At 34.0% G+C, this 22,717-nt stretch overlaps 1 protein-coding gene and 2 long non-coding RNA genes across 6 annotated transcripts; 2 read left to right on the top strand and 1 right to left on the bottom strand.

Annotated features, from left to right (window-relative positions):
* Positions 1-10,622: 10,622 nt before the first annotated feature.
* Positions 10,623-11,295, top strand: LOC135962277 (uncharacterized). The gene is made up of 2 exons (XR_010576642.1): positions 10,623-10,712; positions 10,786-11,295. It is a non-coding gene; the product is annotated as an uncharacterized LOC135962277 (long non-coding RNA).
* Positions 11,296-11,716: 421 nt separating this feature from the next.
* LOC135962265 (uncharacterized) lies at positions 11,717-22,000 on the top strand. Of its 4 annotated transcripts, none has more exons than XR_010576641.1 (9): positions 11,717-11,887; positions 12,008-12,046; positions 12,119-12,183; positions 12,922-12,978; positions 13,147-13,720; positions 19,826-20,201; positions 21,333-21,417; positions 21,491-21,621; positions 21,726-22,000. It is a non-coding gene; the product is annotated as an uncharacterized LOC135962265 (long non-coding RNA). The 4 variants fall into 4 exon arrangements; XR_010576639.1 differs by having other exon boundaries at positions 11,719-11,887; positions 13,147-13,575; positions 13,653-13,720; positions 21,491-22,000; XR_010576638.1 differs by having other exon boundaries at positions 11,719-11,887; positions 13,147-13,580; positions 13,653-13,720; positions 21,491-22,000.
* On the bottom strand, positions 16,637-19,723 carry LOC135962258 (uncharacterized). Its single transcript, XM_065514099.1, has one exon. It carries the CDS (start codon positions 19,705-19,707, stop codon positions 17,833-17,835), a length of 1,875 nt encoding a protein of 624 aa, XP_065370171.1. The 5' UTR covers positions 19,708-19,723; the 3' UTR covers positions 16,637-17,832.
* Positions 22,001-22,717: the final 717 nt, after the last annotated feature.

The following is a 22,717-nucleotide window of genomic DNA, read 5'->3' as shown; positions in this document are numbered from 1 at the left end:
AAAGTCCTTTATAAAGGACAAATAATCGCGCTATGAAAAATTAAGTACTGAGTACACCATATTCATATGACCCAGTACTGTCATATGAATATGGTGTGGTTCATGTGTTAAAAATGCTGTTGTATGGTGTTATATTTTTGTTAATTCAAATAGAATTAAAGCACTTTTCCTTCATTCAATATTTTTTGTTTCTAATCATTTACAAAATTAATCGAAATAAAATTTTCCATTAAATAATTCCTTCTTTATTGAATGATTCAAATGATCTTCAATTCAAATTAATATATGGGCAATTCCACGAGAATGACAACAACGACTGAAAAAGATGATTTGAATAGGAGACAACACTAAAATTTTACTATGTGAAAGTATTTAGAGCTTATTAAAACATTTTAAGGTCAAAAATAATAGTTTAAACTGACTATATTTAATTTTTTAATTTAATTTGTATGTTTTAGGCTAAAATTATATGAAAATGAATTTGACTCTGATTGTTTTTTTGCTATTATATATGTATATTTTCTATTTATTTTTTAGTTTTTGTATACATATGTATATTTACAGAATATATATTGTTTTACTATAAGAGAAAAATATGTCTCGTACGATATTAAATTTTATTTATTATAAAATCATCCAAAGATTGTTTTTATATAAATATGACGGATTGTAAAGTAAAAATTTTTTGGTTTGGTGTAAGAAATTAAAAGAAAATATAACGCATCACATGATTCGCAAATTTTCACATATTTCTACATGTAACTCAAAATTACTTTATCGTTTTATGTCACGTACGATATACACATATTTCGCTTGATATTTTGGACAACAATGTTATTAACAAACTTATTTTTTTTTTAAATATAGTACCCTCTGAATGGAACATAAAGACCAAATTATTTTTCAGATAATCTTATTTTTGCAAAATCTATTCCACTTTATAGGCGTACAAATGTCACGTACGATGACATGGAATTGCCCGTATTCTATTAGAATGGTTAGGAGATATAATTTAGTTTGATTTTGAATATTTAATTAAGAATTAATTCTTTCAAGCATGGATGCCGACTGAACAGACAAGAAAATATCATTTGCGCTGGTCTTAACATATATGGATATTAAGGATGCGAATATCAAACGAATATAAAATCTTCATCGATATACTCCGGATTCGAAATATTTTGTCTAAATTCAAAGATGAAATAGAGTTTGGCAAAAAAAATTCGGAAGCTTAACAAAATAAAATTTTTTAATTTTTTTTATTCACACTATTTAAATTTTTATTTTCAAACACAAACCCATTTCCTTCTATCTCTCATTATCCCTCTATGCATTTTTTGTTTAACAATAAAATAAGAAATAAAAGAATGTCTTCAATAAACTGAAAATAGATTATAGAAACAGTAATGATTAGTGTAGACATGTACTATATAATTATACAAGAAATCAATTAAAATTGACTTTAAAAAATTATTTAAAAAAAATCAAAGAAAAATACACAAAAATTCATAGAATTAATAAAAAAAACAGTCCCTAGTAATACAAACAAAAATTTAAAATTAAAACAATAAAAGCTGAATAGATTTGATTTAAAAGAATTCTGTTGAAGAATTTAGCAAATAAACTCAGCTTTTATTAACAATAAAAATTAATGAACTAAGTATATAGATCCCATAGAAAATTATGAGAAAAATAAGAAGAAAAAAACTATATTTTAATAGAAACAAAATCATACGTTGTGCCTAAGCATCAATCAATACAACTCCAAAACCAGAAAATATACTTAAAATAATACAGTTTGTATTAACAATTATCGAGAAAGTAATATTGATTTAATAGGCCTAATCTAGGAACAATAGAAAAAAATAATACCCAGAAAATAAAAGTCTTGCCATAGAAAATTAAAAAAAAAATTAATTTATTTTTTAAAATAAACTTATCTTTTTTAAGCATGGTTCTTAAATTATCCTATTTTCAGTAGTACTGTTGGAACCAATGTTGCCAGATAATTTTGGTATAAAATCGTCAAAATTTAACTAAAAAATCGTCAAAATCGGTAAAATATTTTTGATATTTTTAAAAAAAATCGGAAAACATTAAAATACGTGTTTTTTTACGAAATTTTAGAAAAAACTAACAATCCAATAAAGAATTCACATATTAAAAGAATTTATTATAAAATAGGTGTTATATAATCACCCTTATCGTGGTTGGCTTAAACGTCATACGCCAACCACAGTTTCGTACTAGATTAAAGAAACAGTTTGCATTTTATCTTTAATCTAGTACGAAACTGTCGTAGACGTATGACGTTTACGCCAACCACGATAAGGTTTAATATTTGTATACACAAATTAAATACTAGTTTATCATACCGTTATTTTTTTCCACATTTTTCATTTACGATCCTTATAAATAGAGAAGTCGATATTTCGATGTTCGTCTGTCTGTTTAAATAAACTTTCGGAAGGCTCTCAATAACTTACAAACATGAATGGTACAACAAGTATGGTTCTGGTTCGGTTGCTAATTAAAATCTGGAAGCTTACAAAAGGCTGAAAGATTTCCAAAAAGCTACGACTTACATATATCGCGAATACTAAGTCATGTTGAAAAACAATTTAGCAAACGTTTCGGACGTATACAAATTCGGACCAACAATGTTTCAATTTCTGGAAAATCAAGTATCAGTCTTAATTAACTTTAATAATTCTTTAGTATAGGTTTATAGAAATCTTTGAAGTAGCTGTTATACACATCGGCTGACGACTAAAATTAAAAGTTTCACAATTTTTTTATAAAATCATAAGAAACATTTTACATTTTGATTCATTAAATTATTAAAATCATGTAATTTAAGCTCTTTAAATTCGGATTCTGTTTTTATATATAATATTTTTTCTTACAAAAACAATTACAGTTCACTTTGTATTCATGACCTTGATGTAAATATAGACTTTTCATAAAATCGTAATTTTGAGTACTAAAATCGGCAAATCGCACTTTGCAATTTTTTTGCGATTATTGCTTTACTTCAAACGTTTTTTAATGCAAATTGTTGGCAGTGATGCCGCAAATTTGTGCAACCAATGCATCATTAAGTTATATGTTGCAAAAGTTTGCAGGTCGTGGCATCAGTGATGCACAAATTTACTACATTTACGAACACACCCAATTTCTTGTTGCCAATCCTTTGTTTTGGATGACACAAGAACATCTCTTAGCATAGAAGATATTATGTTTTTATGGCGTTTTTCGATATTCCTTCCCAGGCTATTTTAACGGCATGAAATAAATCGTTAAAATTGCCGATCCTTATTTCCGCAATTTTCACGATTTATTTTCATATTAACAATGTGCCAAAGTTTTCAATAGGATTAAGATCGGGAGATTGACTAGGCCAATGAAGAACTTGAATCTTATTGCTCTGAGGCAAGTCTTACAAACTTTGGAGGTGTGCTTAGGATCGTTATCCTGTTGGAAGCTCCCTATAAGTGGCATCTCTTCACTGGCATAAGGCAACATTACATCTTTCAATACATCAAGGTACATGAAGCGATCCATAATCCCATAAATTTTATGATTTGGCCCAAATCCTTGACCAGACCATTACATTGCCTCCTCCATGCTTAATTGTTCCTTTGCAATACTTAGGATTCAATCTTTCTCCTTTTGGTCTGCGTACACGCTAACGCATAATCTTAGGTTATAAGGAAGGATCAAAGTCCATAGATACCAATACGGTCCCTTTTCCATATTTGTTTTTATTCACAGAAATGTTTAATATATTATTCTAGGCATTCCAATATCAGTATCTAAATATATTCCATAAATAAATATAGGTTTAGGCCTCTAACATCTGTCAGGTTTAGAAATAAACAGGAGCCTAATACAGTAGCCCAAGAAAGTCTACATACAGGAAAAATTATTATGTTACTTTAATTTAAAGCAGTTTTTTTTAGTTTTTTTTATGAGATATATAATAATAAATGTCTTATGTCGATTTTAGCAAAAAAAATTCAAATAACGCCCAAAAGTTCACCGTTATTAGAGTTATTGATTCTGAGTAAAATAACGAAAAATTTATTCTCGGTCACGCCTACTTTTTGGTGGGCGGGACTATTAAGTTTCATAATATTTTGAACATTAAAGCCAAAAAACCAAAAAAAAAATTCGTTATTTGACTCAGAATCAAAAAATTTAATAACGGTGAAATTTTGGAAGTGATAGGAAATGTTGATAAACCCGACTTAAGTGATGTTGTTTTAATTTTTTTTAGTGTGAATTTATTTTTTTAACAAATATATTTCACTACTTTTAACTTACAAATACAGCTTTCAACGAAAGAAATTTAATTTGAATTCCTGTATGTAGACTTTATTGGGCTACTGTATATAAAATCTTATTTTTGATAGAGCTAATTTACCTAAAAAGCGTCTGTGCTCGACAGCCTCCCACATGATATCTTTAATTATTACCAATATTATCATAATTAATTTTAACACTATGCTACAAAAATAATATGCAGGGTTACATATCCAACTTTATCTCGAATCCTCTTGACTGAGATAATAATTTTGCATTTATTTTGGTTTAGTCATCAAAATATTTCCATTTTGATCATCAGAAAATCCACTATCGATTATCCAATGGTGTATCTACTGCGAAATTTGTTAATCGATTGGAATGTATGCGTATTCATCTGGACAAGAGCTTGAATTTTTGAGGGTTATATTGGGTTATTTCAATGTTCAAGGTTTCAAGATTGCTACTTTATTCTTTACTTTATTCCACTAATATACATATAAAATTTGAAATAATGTAAAATGTTAACGGTTAACGGTTAAAGATATCATAACAAATTTTGGAATTAATATAGATTCAAATGTCCTTAAATCAATGGCATTATAATTTTCATTTTTTATTTTCAAATACCTAAAACGGGGAACATGTGTTCCAAAAACTAATTTATATTATAAAAGTGTCACTGTGATATTATTTAAGGTACATATTTATAAACGGCAATACTGAGTATTAACACTTTTCAAATTTAAAATATTATTGAAATCATTCGGTATTTCAAGAAATCGTTTCGAAAAAACTTTTATTGTTTACACGATAGTATTACAAATATTTAATTTCTTTGTTGATTGATATTATTCTGCATACTTTATTTTATATTTTCTTGACATTTTTATTTGCCGTATTTTATTTATAAATACATACCCGATACATATGAAAATAACAAGTTTTTGAATTGTTTTAAACAAATTTTTAATACCGACCGTAAATCAAAAAAATCATCGTATTTTTTTGAAAATCTAATACAAATTTTGTTTAGACGATAAAATTTTATTATGATACTTGAGTTTTTGACAAATATTAATACTCAGTATTGCCGTCTGTAAATGCCTTTACCGTGTGATAGTAAGAAAACTTTGTATGTATTTAAGTAAGGATACAAATATGGAGCTTTTTGTTTCAAAATTTGCCACGTTTGAATATGGCTGTGGGGGTCATGTCCGCTTAAATGAGCCACATTTTATTTTACACGTTCATGCATTAATTCCCCTTTACAGATCATATAAGGAAAACTTGTTTCTATAAAAAAAAATATAGAAACTTTTTTGGAAAAAAAACTTAAAAAATACGGCTCTTTGGATGCCGTTTCTTAACTTTGAGTAAATATAAAACACAGATAAATATAAATAATAAAATGTATGAGGCGTTTATATTAAGGTTTGGTCTCTTACCAACAATAAAATATTTTTGAAAAATTTTCTCAAGCCTCCCCCCATTTCATAAGTGGTGATTGAAAAAGAGTCCAAAAATGGACTCTTTTTAAATTAATTATATAATATATATAAAAAAAATCAGAATTATTATATATGTATGTATTGCCGTGTGTTACTAAATCTCCAAAAAGGAACCTAAGGCCATTTACCCAGCGTACTGGTGAATATACAAGCCGCTAGGTGGCAGCAAATACCGGCGTGTGTTTCACCACACGTTGGTACTGATAGTGACATTGGTAATTAAATATTTTTTGTAATTACGACACAATCGATCTAATGGTAACCTTGGTTTACGTCTAACTACTTTGAAACATTAATTGCTAATATACTTTCCAAAATACATACCATAAAAAACATAAATAACTAAAACAAGTAAGAAAGTATGGTCGGTCAAGCCCGACCATATAATACCCTACACCAAGTAAATGAGTAAAAATATTTTTCTTTTAAAATATCAATAATTTATATCTTCGAGTGATTTTCGGAAGTGGGCCTTATATGGGAGCTATGACCAATTATGGACCGATCACCATAAAATTAGGTCGTGTGATTTATGTATATATTAAAGTTAACAATGTTGAATTTTATGTGTATACCAACATTTTTAAGCGATTTATGCACGTTAAAGTGATTTTCGGAAGCGGGTCTATATGGTAGCTATGACTAATTATGGACCGATCGTAACAAAATTTGGTGACATGAATTTTGTATATATAAAACTTATTTGGAGCGAAATTTGTGTAGATACATAGATAAATTAAACATTTATGACCGATAAACTCCAATTTCGAGGGGACATTTGTATGGGGGCTAGGTGAAATAATGGACCGATTTCAGCCAGTTTCAATAGGCTTGGTCCTTGGGCCGAAAAAGTAATATGTACCAAATTTGATCGAAATATCTTCAAAATTGCGACCTGTACTCTGCGCACAAGGTTTACATGGACAGCCAGCCAGCCAGCCAGCCAGCCAGCCAGCCAGCCAGCCAGCCAGCCAGCCAACCAGACGGACGGACGGACGGACGGACGGACATCGTTTAATCGACTCAGAAAGTGATTCTAAGTCGATCGGTATACTTTAAGGTGGGTGTTAGACTACTATTTTTGGGCGTTACAAACATCTGCACAAACGCATAATACCCTCCCCACTATGGTGGTGTAGGGTATAAAAATTGTACCGAACAAAAGATTTCAAAACACTTAACAGTATCAACGTGTGGTCAAACACACGGCAAAAACTATGCGTCAATAACAAAATTTTTTTTCCAAAAATATTAAAAATGATAACATAATGTTTAAATTTCCGGTAATTAATGAGTTAAAATCCTGCACGGTGGTATCTATCGGAGGAATAGTGATAATAAATCTGTCTATTCTAAACTACTGGTCCAGTTGCAAAATTATGTACAAACAAATCGTACAGAATGAAAATTAAATCCCTATTAGAAGATACAGGATCCCAAAGTTGTAGGTAGAGCTTGTAACTTTTATAAATACGGGCTGATATTTAATGAATTATTTTAGGATAATGAAAATGAGAAAACCAAAGCCAATTAAAGAGACTTGCCAGTACAAGCAAGTGTGTACCCCTCTTCTTTCTGCTTGCCTTTGTCTAGTATAAACTCAGACTTGCGGGAAGAAAACTTGCCCTGCGTAAAAGCAGACTAATAATAAATTCGATTTAAAATTATTTCTATGGCAAGATTAATTTTGTTTATTTTTAAAATTTTTTTTTTCAGAAATTTTGTTTTTTTAAATCTGTAATGCTTAAGTTCCTAAAGACAAATTTTAGTGAATAACCCAACCCAAAAGAGAATAAATAAATAAATTAGTTTTGATTTCAAATATTTATGTCCACTAAACAACAAGAGTAACAATAAATAAGAATTTAACATGAAATTACTAATAATTAACGAATATTTATTTAATTTAACATTAATTATATGAAAAATTATAATACAACAATAACAACAAACCCAAAAACATGTTCGTTCATTAAACACAAATAAATTAATAAATGATCTAATACATGAAAAAAAAACAAAAAGGTATTGCATGTAATTTTTATTTGTTTAATATTGTACAAGATGAAAACATAAATTAAAAACATTAATACCAACAAAAAAAATGCATGTAAGAAGAAGAAAATAAATATTAATAATAAAAATACATAAAATTTAAAAAAAAAATCTTTATTTAAGTTCATAAAGCGCAATATTAATATTTGAGTGGTCGTTGATTATTTAGAGGAATAAATAGTAGATGGGTCCATATTAAACACTAATTCAAGGACAATATTAATGAGATTAGACCACCATAGTGGGAAGATATTTTGATAAAATTTGGTAAGTAAACATTTTTCGGTCCAATAGAAAATGCTTAAAATCGGTCGATGATTTCAACTAGCCACCATACAAATGAGGGTTTATCCCTGATAAATGTCTTCAATATGTCGGTGTTCATATAAAATTCAACGTAAATAAGTCTTATATGAGTAAAAATGACAGCACCAAATTTTGTGAAAATCATCCCATAATTGACTGCTGCACCATAAGGCCCACATTCGAAAATCATTTTATCGTGAATAAATCTATATGTACAGTGGTGGCCAGGAATTTAAGACAAAAATTGTTTGCTAAATTCCATGTAATTGTCAATTATTTTTTCAAATATTTCCACAAATATGTATGCATGAGGACTGTTTTAGCACACAAGTGTGTTTTATTCGACTGTGTCAATTCATACATATTCACCATGAACACATAAAATTTTTCTACAACTTGACCAAAAAAATTTTTTTTTAAATAAACATATTTTCTCACATTTATATCATTATAATTTTATTATTATAAGATATTCGGACCAAATTTCGTATTTTTAGTACCATTAGTTTCGGTCATATCATGTTATTAACAGCGGATGTTCGCTGAGGTGGGTCAACGTATTTCCACATATCTTTGTCCATATATGTTTTACTGATTTTTCCAAACATTTTTCAGAAACTAGAAACATTAATAATAAATTTCATACCCTTAGAGGTCCTTTTATTTTGTCTCTATCGCACTTAAAATTCAGTTGATGAAAAAAATTCAAGTATTTGTCTTAAATTGGTGGCCACCACTGTATATACATATGTATAAAACAAACATTTTTTCTACTTATTTCCGTTACCCAATAAGCATTTTTACTGGAATTCAAGTTGAAAGCAAGTGTAATTCAAGCCTTGAATTATAGTCAAGCAATTGAAATATAGTTGTATTACACTTTATTTCAATAGCATTCTCCAGTAAAAAGGAAACATAAATTCAAGCCATATGTTTTTTGTTTGAAAAATAAATAAATTTTCAAATATTTTTCATGTCTAAAGTATAATTACATTTGCATTCAAGTCAAATTCCAACAAAATGTTCAAGTGCTTGAATTTTTGGGGCTTTGGTGCTTACTGGGTATATACTCTGAAACTTTCCAACCGATTAGATCTAAACCGGTGTCAAACAAATTACTCAAAATAATCACACATACGAGTGTTGTTTTTGTTTTCACATATTTTCTAATACATTCTCATCACTTAGATTTCTGACAACTGAGTAAGGTCTTTGACAGAAGAGTTTCCGCTCTATGTCTATTCTCTATGGTTTTGGTCACCATAGAGAATATTATACAATTATACAATACAGCAATTTTTCCCAATTTTGAACTTTTAAAATGTGTATGTCATAAAATTATGTATGTATGTAGGGACCTCCCCCGATGTGTAGATCAACTAAGAAGGGATTTTTGGCAATTCGAATTTTAAGGGAATATAAAGAAAGCTTAGTTCGTTTCCTTTATGACCTTTTTGGTCGATTGTGGGATATCTATCCAATTCAGTGTTTGGCCTTCTCCAAACTCTTACTCTGTCGTCCGATTAAAAAATACTTACAAACAATCTTACAAAAATAAATCTGAAGATTTCTGGAACGTTATACTATTCTTAGATAATATTTTTCAATAATATTTTTTAATCGGACAACAAGAATGGCAAAATATGGGCTCGATTAAATAAATAAAAATGAAATGAAAATGAAATATTGGAACTGACGTCACCAAAAATTGGTTGATTCAATGCCAAGACGATTAAAATAAGTCATTAAAAAGATAGGCTACTCCACAAAATTGTAGTGGTGTGCTGGTCAGCTGTTTGTTTAAAAGAACAAACAGAAAACAAAATAAACAAAAAGGGACTGAGTGGCCAGATTGCTAGCGGCGCTGGTATGCCCGCGTATTGCGCGGCTAAAGCTCGCCGGATGGGGTGGTTCTTGCCGGCAATCTGGACCACGAACACACACTGACACAAAATTCATACCAGCATTTGGGGTATTTATTATAAAAAGGGGCCAAAAGTAGTCCTGCATCTCCCTACGGTCATACCTATACACAAATTATGACCCTCCCTCTCGAGGATTCATCCTCGCCATGACGTCATCTTCCTCGACGTCCCAGATCTTCCCTGCAAACATTTAGTCACCCTACTTACCGCCGATTACTAAAAAATTACCACATCATACTAATGATAACACTTTAGAAATTCAATTAAACATTATAAAAAAGTTTGGTTTATTTAAAATGAGAGGTTTAACAAGGTTTCCTTAGGATTTAATTTTAATGTTGGCAAATTTTAAGTTTAAATTATTCAAACAATTTTAGTTTTAAAATTTAGCAAATTTAGTTTTTAGTTTTAATATTTTAACAAATTCTAGTTTTTTAAATTTTAATTTTATACAATTTAGTTTTTACTTTATTTTGAGTTTTTTTTTTTTTTTAATTCTAATTAAAGTTTTCCCTCTTATTTCAGGTTCAAGGATGGAAGTTTCTCGACGCCAGGTGGTTGCAGGATGGTTTTCTGTCCGTCCGTTTTATCGTCGGTTCGGGTATTTCCGGTAAGTAACAAACAAATATTATAATGACCTTTTAAATTATTTGTGTTTTTTTTTTTTTTTTTTGTATATACAGGTTTCCGGCAACCTATGAGTTGAAATGTACCGCGGGATTATTCCTAACTAGGCCTGAGCTCAATCCTATCATTCTCGCGCACGCTTGGAACAATTTCATCCAGCGGACTGGCTTCGAGCAACTAACGCAAGGTATGCCTATTAACGTATATATATATTTCTCTTTTTTTTTTGTTTTCTAAAAAAATTTTTTTTTTTTATATATTTTCTTTTTATATATGGAAATTATTTAAAAGGGCTGGTTCCGTTCGTCCTGTCGTTCGGGTAAGAAGTACACTATGTCGAAAACCTTAATACCTGTGCACCACAGGACTGATGGTGCGAATTTGCCAGAGTAGTCCCACGATGGATGGAGCTGGCGATGGCGTGGCTCAGCGTTGGCTGTTTTAGTTTTATTATCCTGTTTTACTTAATTTGATGTATTACTTTATTTATTTTTAAGTTTTATTTTAAGTTTAGTTTTAAATTTGTAATTTATTAAATGAATAATAAAAAAATAAAAAAAATTCAATTTAAATGCAGATTTTACTGACGGCCACGGGCTCCACCTTCTTCTTAGGCAGGGAAAAATAAAAAAAAGGACCGGCATTTTAGTTTTTAGGGACCGAGAAACCTCGGTTGCCAATATGGTTCCCAATATTTTCTTTCAATTTCAGCCATTTGCAGTGTAGTTCTTTATTTTTGTTCCTATTTTCCAGCTGTCAAATTGTTTACCTCCCTGCGTTGCCAACTTTCTTTTCGTCTTCTTCTTTTTAAATTTTGCCCTACTACAGGGTGCACACGACAAACCGTACCATTTTGTAATCCATTTATGGATACAGAATGGGGTGGAAAAATTTGCGCCCTGAAATTATGAATGTCCCTAATTTTAAAATCTTTTTTGGGAATTTTGGGCATTTTTTTTTACTTCTAACAAAAATTGCGATATGGCAACCCTTATTCCATTCACAAACAAAAGTGCGACTCTGTACCGCCGTTAAAACTGGTCGTGCGGCGACGTACTCTGATTTTACTACACAGCTGTTTGAATGAAATGGAAGGGGAGGAGAGGGAATGCAAAAATACGCATTTATTAATATTTTCAATGGCGGTGATCTACAATGGTAAGTACTTTTTAATGAAATTTTTTATTTTTGAATTTATTTAATTTTACTTAGAAATTTTAATACAAATTATGCCAAAAATACTAATTTAAATTTTTTTTTTTTATATTTTCTTTTCAGGAAAAGACGGAGGATGCTGCAGATTCTGGTGGAATATTGGTAAGTAGAAATTTATTTAATTCATTCAAGGGCAACAAAAATTCTTAATGCATTTTTTTGTTTGTCTTTCAGGAATGTGGCTACAGTTAGCTATTGGGTAGGTGCTGATGTAATTTCTGGAGTTGGACATGTGCAAGGTAAGTGAAAATGAATTTTAAGTGTAAAATTTAAAATAAAGTGTTTTTTAAGTAAAAGTGCTATTAGGAATTTTTGGAAACTACAGTGAGTGTGAAAAGTGTGTGTAAAAAAAATTAAATAAAAGTGTTTTAAGTGAGTGTAATGTGTTATTGTGATAAAAAAATAAAATTTGGGAAATACAGTGAGTACAAAAAGTGCGTGGATAAAAGTGTACGTTTTGAAACAAAACAAAGAAATAAAACTATTGAACTGGGCTATGGTGTTGTTAATTAATTGAAACTCAAAATTTTTTACAGTGGTGTGCAAAATTTCAGTGAAAGTGAAAAAAGTTAAAATTTAGGAAATTAAACAAAAATTTTTGAGAATAATTAAAAGAAATTGATGAAAAGGAAAGTATTAAAGCGAGTAAAAAAAACTTGTTTATAACAACTATTGTGAGATTTAGGTAAAAAATGCAAATAAAACTATTGTGTAAAAGAGTGTATTAAATAACGAAAACGGGTGTTCGCAAAAAGTGTGCTGTGATCTAAAAAGCTAATGAAAATTAAAAATCTTAAAATAAGTGATAAATAATGAAAATTTTGAAACTATTTAAAAACTAAAAGGCTTTTTTTTTTGTAATTCATGTTTTTTTTTTATAATTTTTTCTTATTTTTAATAGTTTTTTTGTGTTTTTTTTTTTCTTTTCTTTTTCTTTATATAATTTTACTAATTACGTGAATTCTTTATATTTTCAGATTAAACTTCTAGAGGATATTGAACTTCAAACTGGCCTTTGATTTTGTTTAGAATTCGTAAGTATAAAAATAAAAGAAAATAAAATAATGTTACTTATTATCCATTGTAATACAAGGACTAAATCCACCAAAGCTCGTAGAGTAAATTCTAGAGATTTTGGCGGGAAATACCCCTTGTAACTACCTTAAACAAAAACTAAATTAGTGCTTCCACTTTCTTTACAGAATACTAATTCAACACCTGAGGAAAGTGAAGTGGAAGACCGAGATCCTATTGAAAGGTCAGGTAAGTCTCTTATTAGAGAGTTAGGTGGAAAAGCAAGGACCAAAACCACCAAAGTTTTCGGGCTGAAGCCTTAGATCTTTGGCGAGAAATGCCCCTTGACATTTTCATTTAAAACTAAAATTATACACTAATAGAAATAAGAGTGTTAGGTTATAAAATTTTCTAAAAGATAATCCTAATAAACATTTTCATAAGACAATTCATAAATATTCTTTTAGAAAATTTTATTGCTAACTTTAAAATAATAAAAACTAAAGTTTCGTTTCCTTACAGGTTGTTAAGACTTCAAGTGTCCCTGAGAAGGACGAACCGAAGGAACGAAAACACCATATAGAAGCCAAATTCAGTGGAATTCATGGGAATTGCAAGTATTGTAATGAAATATTTAAAACTTAAATTTATTACTATTTGAATCCCTACTAAAGTCCTTCGAACTTTTCTTCAGGTGGCAACAACTATAACAACAACAATAGAGAAGATAAATGAGAACGGATAATGAAGCAGATAATCCGGGTGAGTGAATATTAATAAAAGTAGTTGATATTAGAAAGTATATTAGGAAGACTGGACAGCTAGTTTAGGTAGTCTAAATCGGACTCCATAGGAAACATATCCTTTTATAATTAGAGCAGAATTCGGTAGTAATAACAAAATAAAGTTTAGAAAAACTATGAAACAAGGCCCTAAACTACTTGTTATTACTACTGACTTCAAATGAATTGTGTTTAGTATCGTTACTGATTATATCCTGGACAAAACTGAAGATTCTGTAATACCAATCATTTATATCTCAGCCAGTGACAATCGGCTTACGGAATGACCAACTACATGTTGCTCTTCCAATATGTATTGTCCCATTTGTTTCCTTTGGTATCGGCTCGCTGTAAGATCGGACTCAGAATTGTGTTATTGCCCTAGGTGACTAATAACCCTTATGCTTTTAATGGCACAGTACCGGAAGGCTTTGATGGGGTTGCACCTACTAATAGGGTAATGACCGGTTACACATGTAACCAGCTTAGAAACGTTGGCTTAAGTCGATCCAAACAAACAATTATTCATTCCAAAGTAGCCATGGATCTCACTGGACTACGATATAAATGAAAGATATGTACAGAACTCAGTACTGCTCAGGATATATCAACAACTATGCGAAACAGAAATTCACTGCAAATAAGTAAAAGACAGATTAATATGAAGACTCGACAACACGTATTAGAAAATAGGTACCCATTTAGGCACATATTAGGTGACTAGTAGACGCTGTCACCGGTAGATATTCAGGAAGAAATGTTAGGACTAGAACCACCAAAGATATTGAAGCTATTGCTTCAAATCTTTGGCGTGAAAAACCCCCAACGATTTCCCCTGAAAATCTTCGACCTCATATAAACTGTTACCGACTGGTCGGACGATTCGGCATTTAAGAAATTTTCGGGCGAATTTGGCGTTGAAATTGTTTTTAAAATTGCTCTGCTGGAAGTTACGTCGGTAGACTTCTTGACCGGGTATGAATTTGACTGGACGACACCGCGTGTTATACGATTTTTCGTTGCGAGCGTAGGCTTTATGTAGATTTTCGCGAATTCTCTGCCGTATCAAATCCAATCTATCCGCATTCGGAATGACGTTAGTTTCGGAATCGTTTAAGATTCTAAGTTTTCGTGCCAATTGGTATACACTACCATGGCCAATCATATTCATTCCGAATAAGGCGAAATAAGGCGTAACTCCTATGGACGACTGCACGGAAGACCTTAAGGAAAACTCAATTTCGGACAAATGCTTGTCCCATTCTGTATGGTCTTCCTGTAGATACGACCTTATGGCTGCCAAGATAGATTGGTTAACCCGCTCGGATGCATTAGCTTGCGGCGAGTGAGTTGCAGTTCTAACATGCTTGACACCGAAATTCCCTATCATATCCGCAAATTCCTTACTCACGAACTGCTTTCCATTGTCCGAAACGATTGTTTCCGGGGTTCCAAATTTATGGAAAACCTCCGTGATTAAAAATTTCACCACATTCTTGGTGCTGGCTTTAGGCAAGGCCTTCAAAAAAACAAACTTAGTTAAATGATCTAAAATGATAAAAATATATATGTTTCCGTTTTTCGACCGCGGGTACGGACCAAGAAAATCTATGAAAATGCGTTGGAAAGGTCGTTCTGACTGTACTTCGGAACCCATTGGTGGTCTGAGCGTAGAATTCGCGGGTTTCGATTCCTTGCAGATTTGACACATTCTAACAAAATTTCTTACTTGAACATTTTGATTGGGCCAATAAAAATACTCCTTCACTCTATACAGAGTCTTACCGACGCCTCCATGCGACGCTTGTGGAGAATCATGACATGCTTTAATGATGTCCTCTGTCAGATCTAACGGTACCCATAACTTCCACGCGAAATCTTCATTCGTAGCTATACCGTCGTAAGGCTTAGTACGTTTGTAAACAAAACCATCGACGACCTTTAAATCCGGCAATTGATCGGCATTTTTCTCGACCGTTTCTACCAGACTTAAATAATCCTCGGACCGAAAAGAAACTGAAGTTAGGTCAATGAGTTTAGGTACGTTTAACGAGATTTCGTCCATATCATAGCGGGAGAGGGTATCGGGTACTACATTTTGCTTCCCCTGCCTGTGTTCAATCGTAAAATCGTACGATTGTAGATGTAGACTCCATCTAGCTAAACGACCTGTCAAATCTTTATGACTCATGAGCCACTTCAGACTACTATGGTCCGTAATGACGGTAAAAGGCATCAACTCTATGTAGGGCCTAAACTTCTTAATCGCCAAGACTACAGCTAAACATTCTCGTTCAGTTACAGAATAGTTTTTCTGCGCTGACGTTAGTTTGTGTGAAAAGTAGGCTATTGGGTGCTCTCCATCGGAATCATCCTTCTGGAAAAGTACGGCACCAATACCTACGTCAGACGCGTCACACTGAACGAAGAAATGTTTGTTGAAGGCAGGATGATTAAGGAGTGGACTCGAAACTAGAGCTTCCTTGAGACGATCAAACGCGACCTTGGCTTCCTCCGAAAACTTGAATTGTTTACCCTTCTTCAGCGTTTCAAAGATTGGGGCTGCAATGGTAGCATAGTCTGGTATAAATTTCCTATACCAGCCTGTTGCTCCCATGAAGCTCCGCACCTGTCTTGCTGTCTTAGGGTAAGCAAAACGAGTAATGGTTTCTACTTTGGACGGATCAGGTTTCAGTTTGCCACCTCCAACTATGTATCCTAGATATCTTAACTCCTTAAAACAAAATTTAGACTTCGCCACATTGATGGTTAGACCTGCGTTTGCTAAACAGATAGCTACACGTTTCAACAATTCCAGATGTGTCTCGAATTCTGGAGATACAATCAAAAGATCGTCCAGATAGACGAAAACCCTATCACGAAATGCTGCGGGGATCACTTTATCCATTAAACGACATAACCTTTGGGCCGCATTGCACAACCCAAAAGGCATAACCGTAAAATGGTAGAGTGGTCGTCCTGGCACCGTGAATGCGGTTTTCTCTTTACTGGACGATTCTAGTGGTATCTGCCAGAACGCGTCTTTTAGGTCGACACTAGAGATGTATATCGTGTCTCCCAAACGACTGAGCAAACCTTCGATGTGCGGCAATGGATAGGCATCCTTGACTGTCAGTGCATTGAGCTTACGTGCGTCCAGGCACAGCCGGTTTTTCTCGCCCCTGCGGACCAGAGTAACCGGATGACTCCATGGACTTTCACTAAGCTCAATCACACCGAGGTCAAGCATCCTATCGAGCTCCGCGTACATCAACTTTTGCACTGCCGGGGAGACAGGATAGTGACGATCTTTAACTGGAATTGCATCTCGAGTATCTATCGTATGCATTTCCAAATTTGTTTTTCCTAAGCCCTTTTTACTGTAGCAGGGGAACATTGATCTGACGAAATCTAATCTTTGTCGCTGATCCAGGGTCAGCTTATGAGTCACGACATCTAGGGTACTATCAGCCTCTTCGCAGAGACTAACTCCATTGGTCGTAAGACTCTCTAGACTGGCAAACATTTTAAAAACCTTCATAAAATCGACCCCCAAGAAGAGCTCTCGATTCAGAGTAGGCACTAAATAGAATGTGATAACATTTACCGCCTCACGAAACCTAACTTCAGCCCTAACTCGACCTACAATTGGATGACTCGTGCCATCCGCGGTTTTAATAATGGTACTGAAATCATGTACTTTCAGACCGGCTTTTGCCACGAATTGCACGCAGTTCTTTCCGAGACACGTGACCGTTGCCCCGCTATCGAGTAGACCGATTATCTCCTGGCCTCCTATACTTAACCGCGTATACAAACGTGAGTCTTCACCCTCGTAAAGTGAAGCCGACGAGATTTCATGGCGTATTCTTTTTCTTGCCCTATAGCGCTCACGGGCTTTTCTAATTTTACTTGTCACTCGACCGAATATTCTACTTTTTGCTTCATTGTACTCTTGAATCCGAATATGCAGGGGCTTGAGTTCTCGAAGCCGAGGCTCAGATTTGAACTCAAACTCCGACCTATTCGGATTCTTTAATATTCTTAATTGTGGTTGCTGTTGTTGTTGTTTTTCCTTAATTTGTACTGGGCCTAAACCTCGGTCGACCTCGTCTCCCCAGTTTGAGACGGGTTCCGGAACCTGTTTCCCTGACATTTGGGACATTTAGGAGCCACCACGTTATCCTTTCCACACCGGAAACAAAACTGTCTATTAATGGGCTCGGGACAGTCGACAAAACTATGACCGACGACCTTGCAATTCCAGCAGGTATAGTGACTTGTAGACCGAATACCATCAATCTCCAAATCTATCAGAGACAAATCCTCGTCCTCACAAACCAGTTCATTTACACGATGCGTGACATTAGCTCGCTGGTATAGTTGCCTTTGGTTGGCTATCAAATTTTCTGCTCGCCTTACTTCACGACCAAACTCGGACAACGTTTTAAGACGAATTGAAAACATCATTTGAGCCAATGATGGTTTTAAATTACCACGCATGATCTCCACCAACTGCTCCTCCGCATATGGGTGCTGTTGCTGGTTTCGGAGCTTGATGACCGCGTTATAAAAATCGTCGAAAGCTTCCTGCGGCAGCTGCCGTCGGTTCAGGATTTTCATTTGAACCTCATGCTCTTGCTCGAACCGGCGGTATTGGGCCAACAGGGCTTTTTCCAGCTCCTCCCAGGTATTAATATGGACCATTTTCCGGTAGTCCCAATACCAGTCTAATGCGGGACCTTCTAAAAGGAGATGGAAAGTGCGCAGAATCTCATCATCGGAACAACTATAATCTCTTCTCAGAGCTCCAACTCTAAATATGAATTCTTGAACATTCATCGTCTTATTCGTACCGTCGAACTTTACGCCCCATTTAGCTAATTTAAACTTGTCCAAGGACTCTTGAGGTCTTGGCATGGACATTGCCAAGTTGTAGTTTAGAGGCGGTTGCTGTGGCCGTTGTAGAGCGGCGGGCCTGGACCAAGTATCCTGTGGATACCTAGTTTGAGAATCACTCTGACATCGCAAATTAGCCTGTGGACCTGGCTGCGGCTGCGGCCATAATTGCTGCTGCTGATTGAACTGCTGCGGTTGAACATATGGTAACTGGTTTTGTGATTGCAATACTGGTTGTGACTGGTTAAGTCGTTGCGCTGGCTGCTGACTATATGTCTGTGGGTTTGCCTGCGGCAAAAGTTGCTGCACTTGACTATACCACGCCGCCGGCTGCTGGATAAGCGGCAGGGGATTTTGCTGCTGAAGTAGCGACTGTTGCTGCTCATATTGTGTTTGCACCGGAGGCGGCTGGATACTAGCTTCTACTACTCTGGGAGCTGCTGGACCGATAGGCACATAATTTGGAGCTGGAATCAAAGGTGGTGGTTGTTGAAAGGTTGGCTGGCCAGGTGGCGTTGCTAATTGACCATAAACCGACGGCTGTGCCTCCAAAAAGGTTCTTGGTGGCTCGGTTTGGGGTACTCCATGATCAATAGGGGACAACATTGTTGGCATTGGAGCGGGGTTAGCCATTGGCAACGACAATATAAGCTGCTTCATATCGTCCAACGCTTTCTGTATTTTGTTATCAACCTCTTTCATAAATTGTATTTGGTGTAAACCAACCGAGGCACTCACAATGTTCTGAACATCACTGACTTGTATTGGACTATCAGTTCCTTGGCCTGCCATGCTCTCTCGAACTTCTCTCCTTATATTTTGCGCGGTCTCACTCAGAAAGGTTGGAGACACTACCGTCTGGTTAGCACCCTCGGAGCTGATCGAAAGGTCATGAAATGCTTGGGTGCTGGCGACAGGATTTGCTGTACTGACTGCGGTTGTAGTTGGATTCGTAAATGTCACGACAGATGAGGTGCTAGGGGTATCGGTACTACAAGTTACATTACTTGTCGTCGCCATAGCGTTGGTTTGTTGTCCTAAACGACTCGCGCGACGGGTTAAAACCATTTAAAAAAAAACAAAATTCACACTTATTTAAGGTATTGCAAATATATACAAATACGAAATTCGTAGCACAGAAATTTTTTTTTTTTTTTTTTTTTTTTTTTTTTTTTTTTTTTTGCAGCGTAAGTTCCAAAAGAAAATATAAACTAAAAGATTTTTGATCCTTCAAACCAAAAAAAACTCAAAAGAAAATGAAAGCAAAACTCAAAATTTAAAAACTTAAATAACTTGTATGCGGGCGGCATTTTCGGGTAAATAAAAGTTCGCAGGTAAGATTTCACAATTTACATTGCTGATTTGTGTATAGATATGACCTAATTCTTTTTCCTATTCTGGTTTCAGGAGATGCAGAGTACTAACAAATAACAAAACAACAAAAGGATGAACAAGAACTAACTGTCTTTCTACAGCACGTACTAATGAGGTGCAACTTGACCAGGATTACGTTCTCCTAGTATTCAAGGACTACCTTCCTAGACTTCCTGCAGAACTAAAACGTAAGTATTCTTACATTAAGACAACTAGTTTAGGGTTATTGTAATCTAGAGGGATGTAGTCGCTATCCTTCCTTCCAACTTGAGCATTTAGAGAATAAACTGTGTCTATTATCTCTAAGCCTCAAGTCGTTAGGAAAGGATAGCACCGAATGAATCCAGAATTCCGGATGATCCTATTGCCCACACTAGATGTCGCAACGCGATCGGGACTCTTTAGTCCTCGAGACCGGGACTTACATCTGTGAGAACAATAGGTATCATGCGCAATTAGGGATTCATACCTATTGAAACTAAAATAAAAAATTAGAAATGTCAATACATTATCCCGTCCGCCTACGTAGCTACAGCTAGGGACTCTTTTTAACCTAACCGGCCTACGTAGATTTCAGGGTAACGATAGTCCCTATCATTTGGTCTATGGACCTACTTCGGGCCCCACGTTGGGCGCCATTATGTAGTGGTGTGCTGGTCAGCTGTTTGTTTAAAAGAACAAACAGAAAACAAAATAAACAAAAAGGGACTGAGTGGCCAGATTGCTAGCGGCGCTGGTATGCCCGCGTATTGCGCGGCTAAAGCTCGCCGGATGGGGTGGTTCTTGCCGGCAATCTGGACCACGAACACACACTGACACAAAATTCATACCAGCATTTGGGGTATTTATTATAAAAAGGGGCCAAAAGTAGTCCTGCATCTCCCTACGGTCATACCTATACACAAATTATGACCCTCCCTCTCGAGGATTCATCCTCGCCATGACGTCATCTTCCTCGACGTCCCAGATCTTCCCTGCAAACATTTAGTCACCCTACTTACCGCCGATTACTAAAAAATTACCACATCATACTAATGATAACACTTTAGAAATTCAATTAAACATTATAAAAAAGTTTGGTTTATTTAAAATGAGAGGTTTAACAAGGTTTCCTTAGGATTTAATTTTAATGTTGGCAAATTTTAAGTTTAAATTATTCAAACAATTTTAGTTTTAAAATTTAGCAAATTTAGTTTTTAGTTTTAATATTTTAACAAATTCTAGTTTTTTAAATTTTAATTTTATACAATTTAGTTTTTACTTTATTTTGAGTTTTTTTTTTTTTTTAATTCTAATTAAAGTTTTCCCTCTTATTTCAGGTTCAAGGATGGAAGTTTCTCGACGCCAGGTGGTTGCAGGATGGTTTTCTGTCCGTCCGTTTTATCGTCGGTTCGGGTATTTCCGGTAAGTAACAAACAAATATTATAATGACCTTTTAAATTATTTGTGTTTTTTTTTTTTTTTTTTGTATATACAGGTTTCCGGCAACCTATGAGTTGAAATGTACCGCGGGATTATTCCTAACTAGGCCTGAGCTCAATCCTATCATTCTCGCGCACGCTTGGAACAATTTCATCCAGCGGACTGGCTTCGAGCAACTAACGCAAGGTATGCCTATTAACGTATATATATATTTCTCTTTTTTTTTTGTTTTCTAAAAAAATTTTTTTTTTTTATATATTTTCTTTTTATATATGGAAATTATTTAAAAGGGCTGGTTCCGTTCGTCCTGTCGTTCGGGTAAGAAGTACACTATGTCGAAAACCTTAATACCTGTGCACCACAGGACTGATGGTGCGAATTTGCCAGAGTAGTCCCACGATGGATGGAGCTGGCGATGGCGTGGCTCAGCGTTGGCTGTTTTAGTTTTATTATCCTGTTTTACTTAATTTGATGTATTACTTTATTTATTTTTAAGTTTTATTTTAAGTTTAGTTTTAAATTTGTAATTTATTAAATGAATAATAAAAAAATAAAAAAAATTCAATTTAAATGCAGATTTTACTGACGGCCACGGGCTCCACCTTCTTCTTAGGCAGGGAAAAATAAAAAAAAGGACCGGCATTTTAGTTTTTAGGGACCGAGAAACCTCGGTTGCCAATATGGTTCCCAATATTTTCTTTCAATTTCAGCCATTTGCAGTGTAGTTCTTTATTTTTGTTCCTATTTTCCAGCTGTCAAATTGTTTACCTCCCTGCGTTGCCAACTTTCTTTTCGTCTTCTTCTTTTTAAATTTTGCCCTACTACAGGGTGCACACGACAAAATATTAAACTATTAAAAAAAACTATTTTCCTATTAAAAATTAGAAACTGTGTGAATATTTTTGTCCCCTTAAAATCGAACTTCGAAACATTATTTAAATTTTTTTCTGAAATGTGCCAACTTATGTTTAGTTTTTCCATATATTTCAATAAGTTATACGCAAATAAATATTTTTTGAAACCCGTACGAAAGTTGTGGCCTTCGTTTAAAAAATATGGAAGATTAAAGATAAATCTGTATGCTGTGTGAATATTTAAGTCCGGAACTGTATGTAGGAACCTCCCCCGATGTGTAGATCCACTAAGAAGGGATTTTTGGCAATTCGAATTTTAAGGGGATATAAAGAAAGCTTAGTTCTTTTCCTTTATGACCTTTTTGGTCGATTGTGGGATATCCATCAAAACAAATGTTTTGTAATTCAAGACATACATACATACATAT

This window comes from Calliphora vicina, chromosome 1, assembly GCF_958450345.1.
Source record: "Calliphora vicina chromosome 1, idCalVici1.1, whole genome shotgun sequence".
NCBI lineage: Eukaryota > Metazoa > Arthropoda > Insecta > Diptera > Calliphoridae > Calliphora > Calliphora vicina.
Note: the sequence above shows the minus strand (reverse complement) of the source record. Positions and strands in the feature narration are given on the sequence as shown.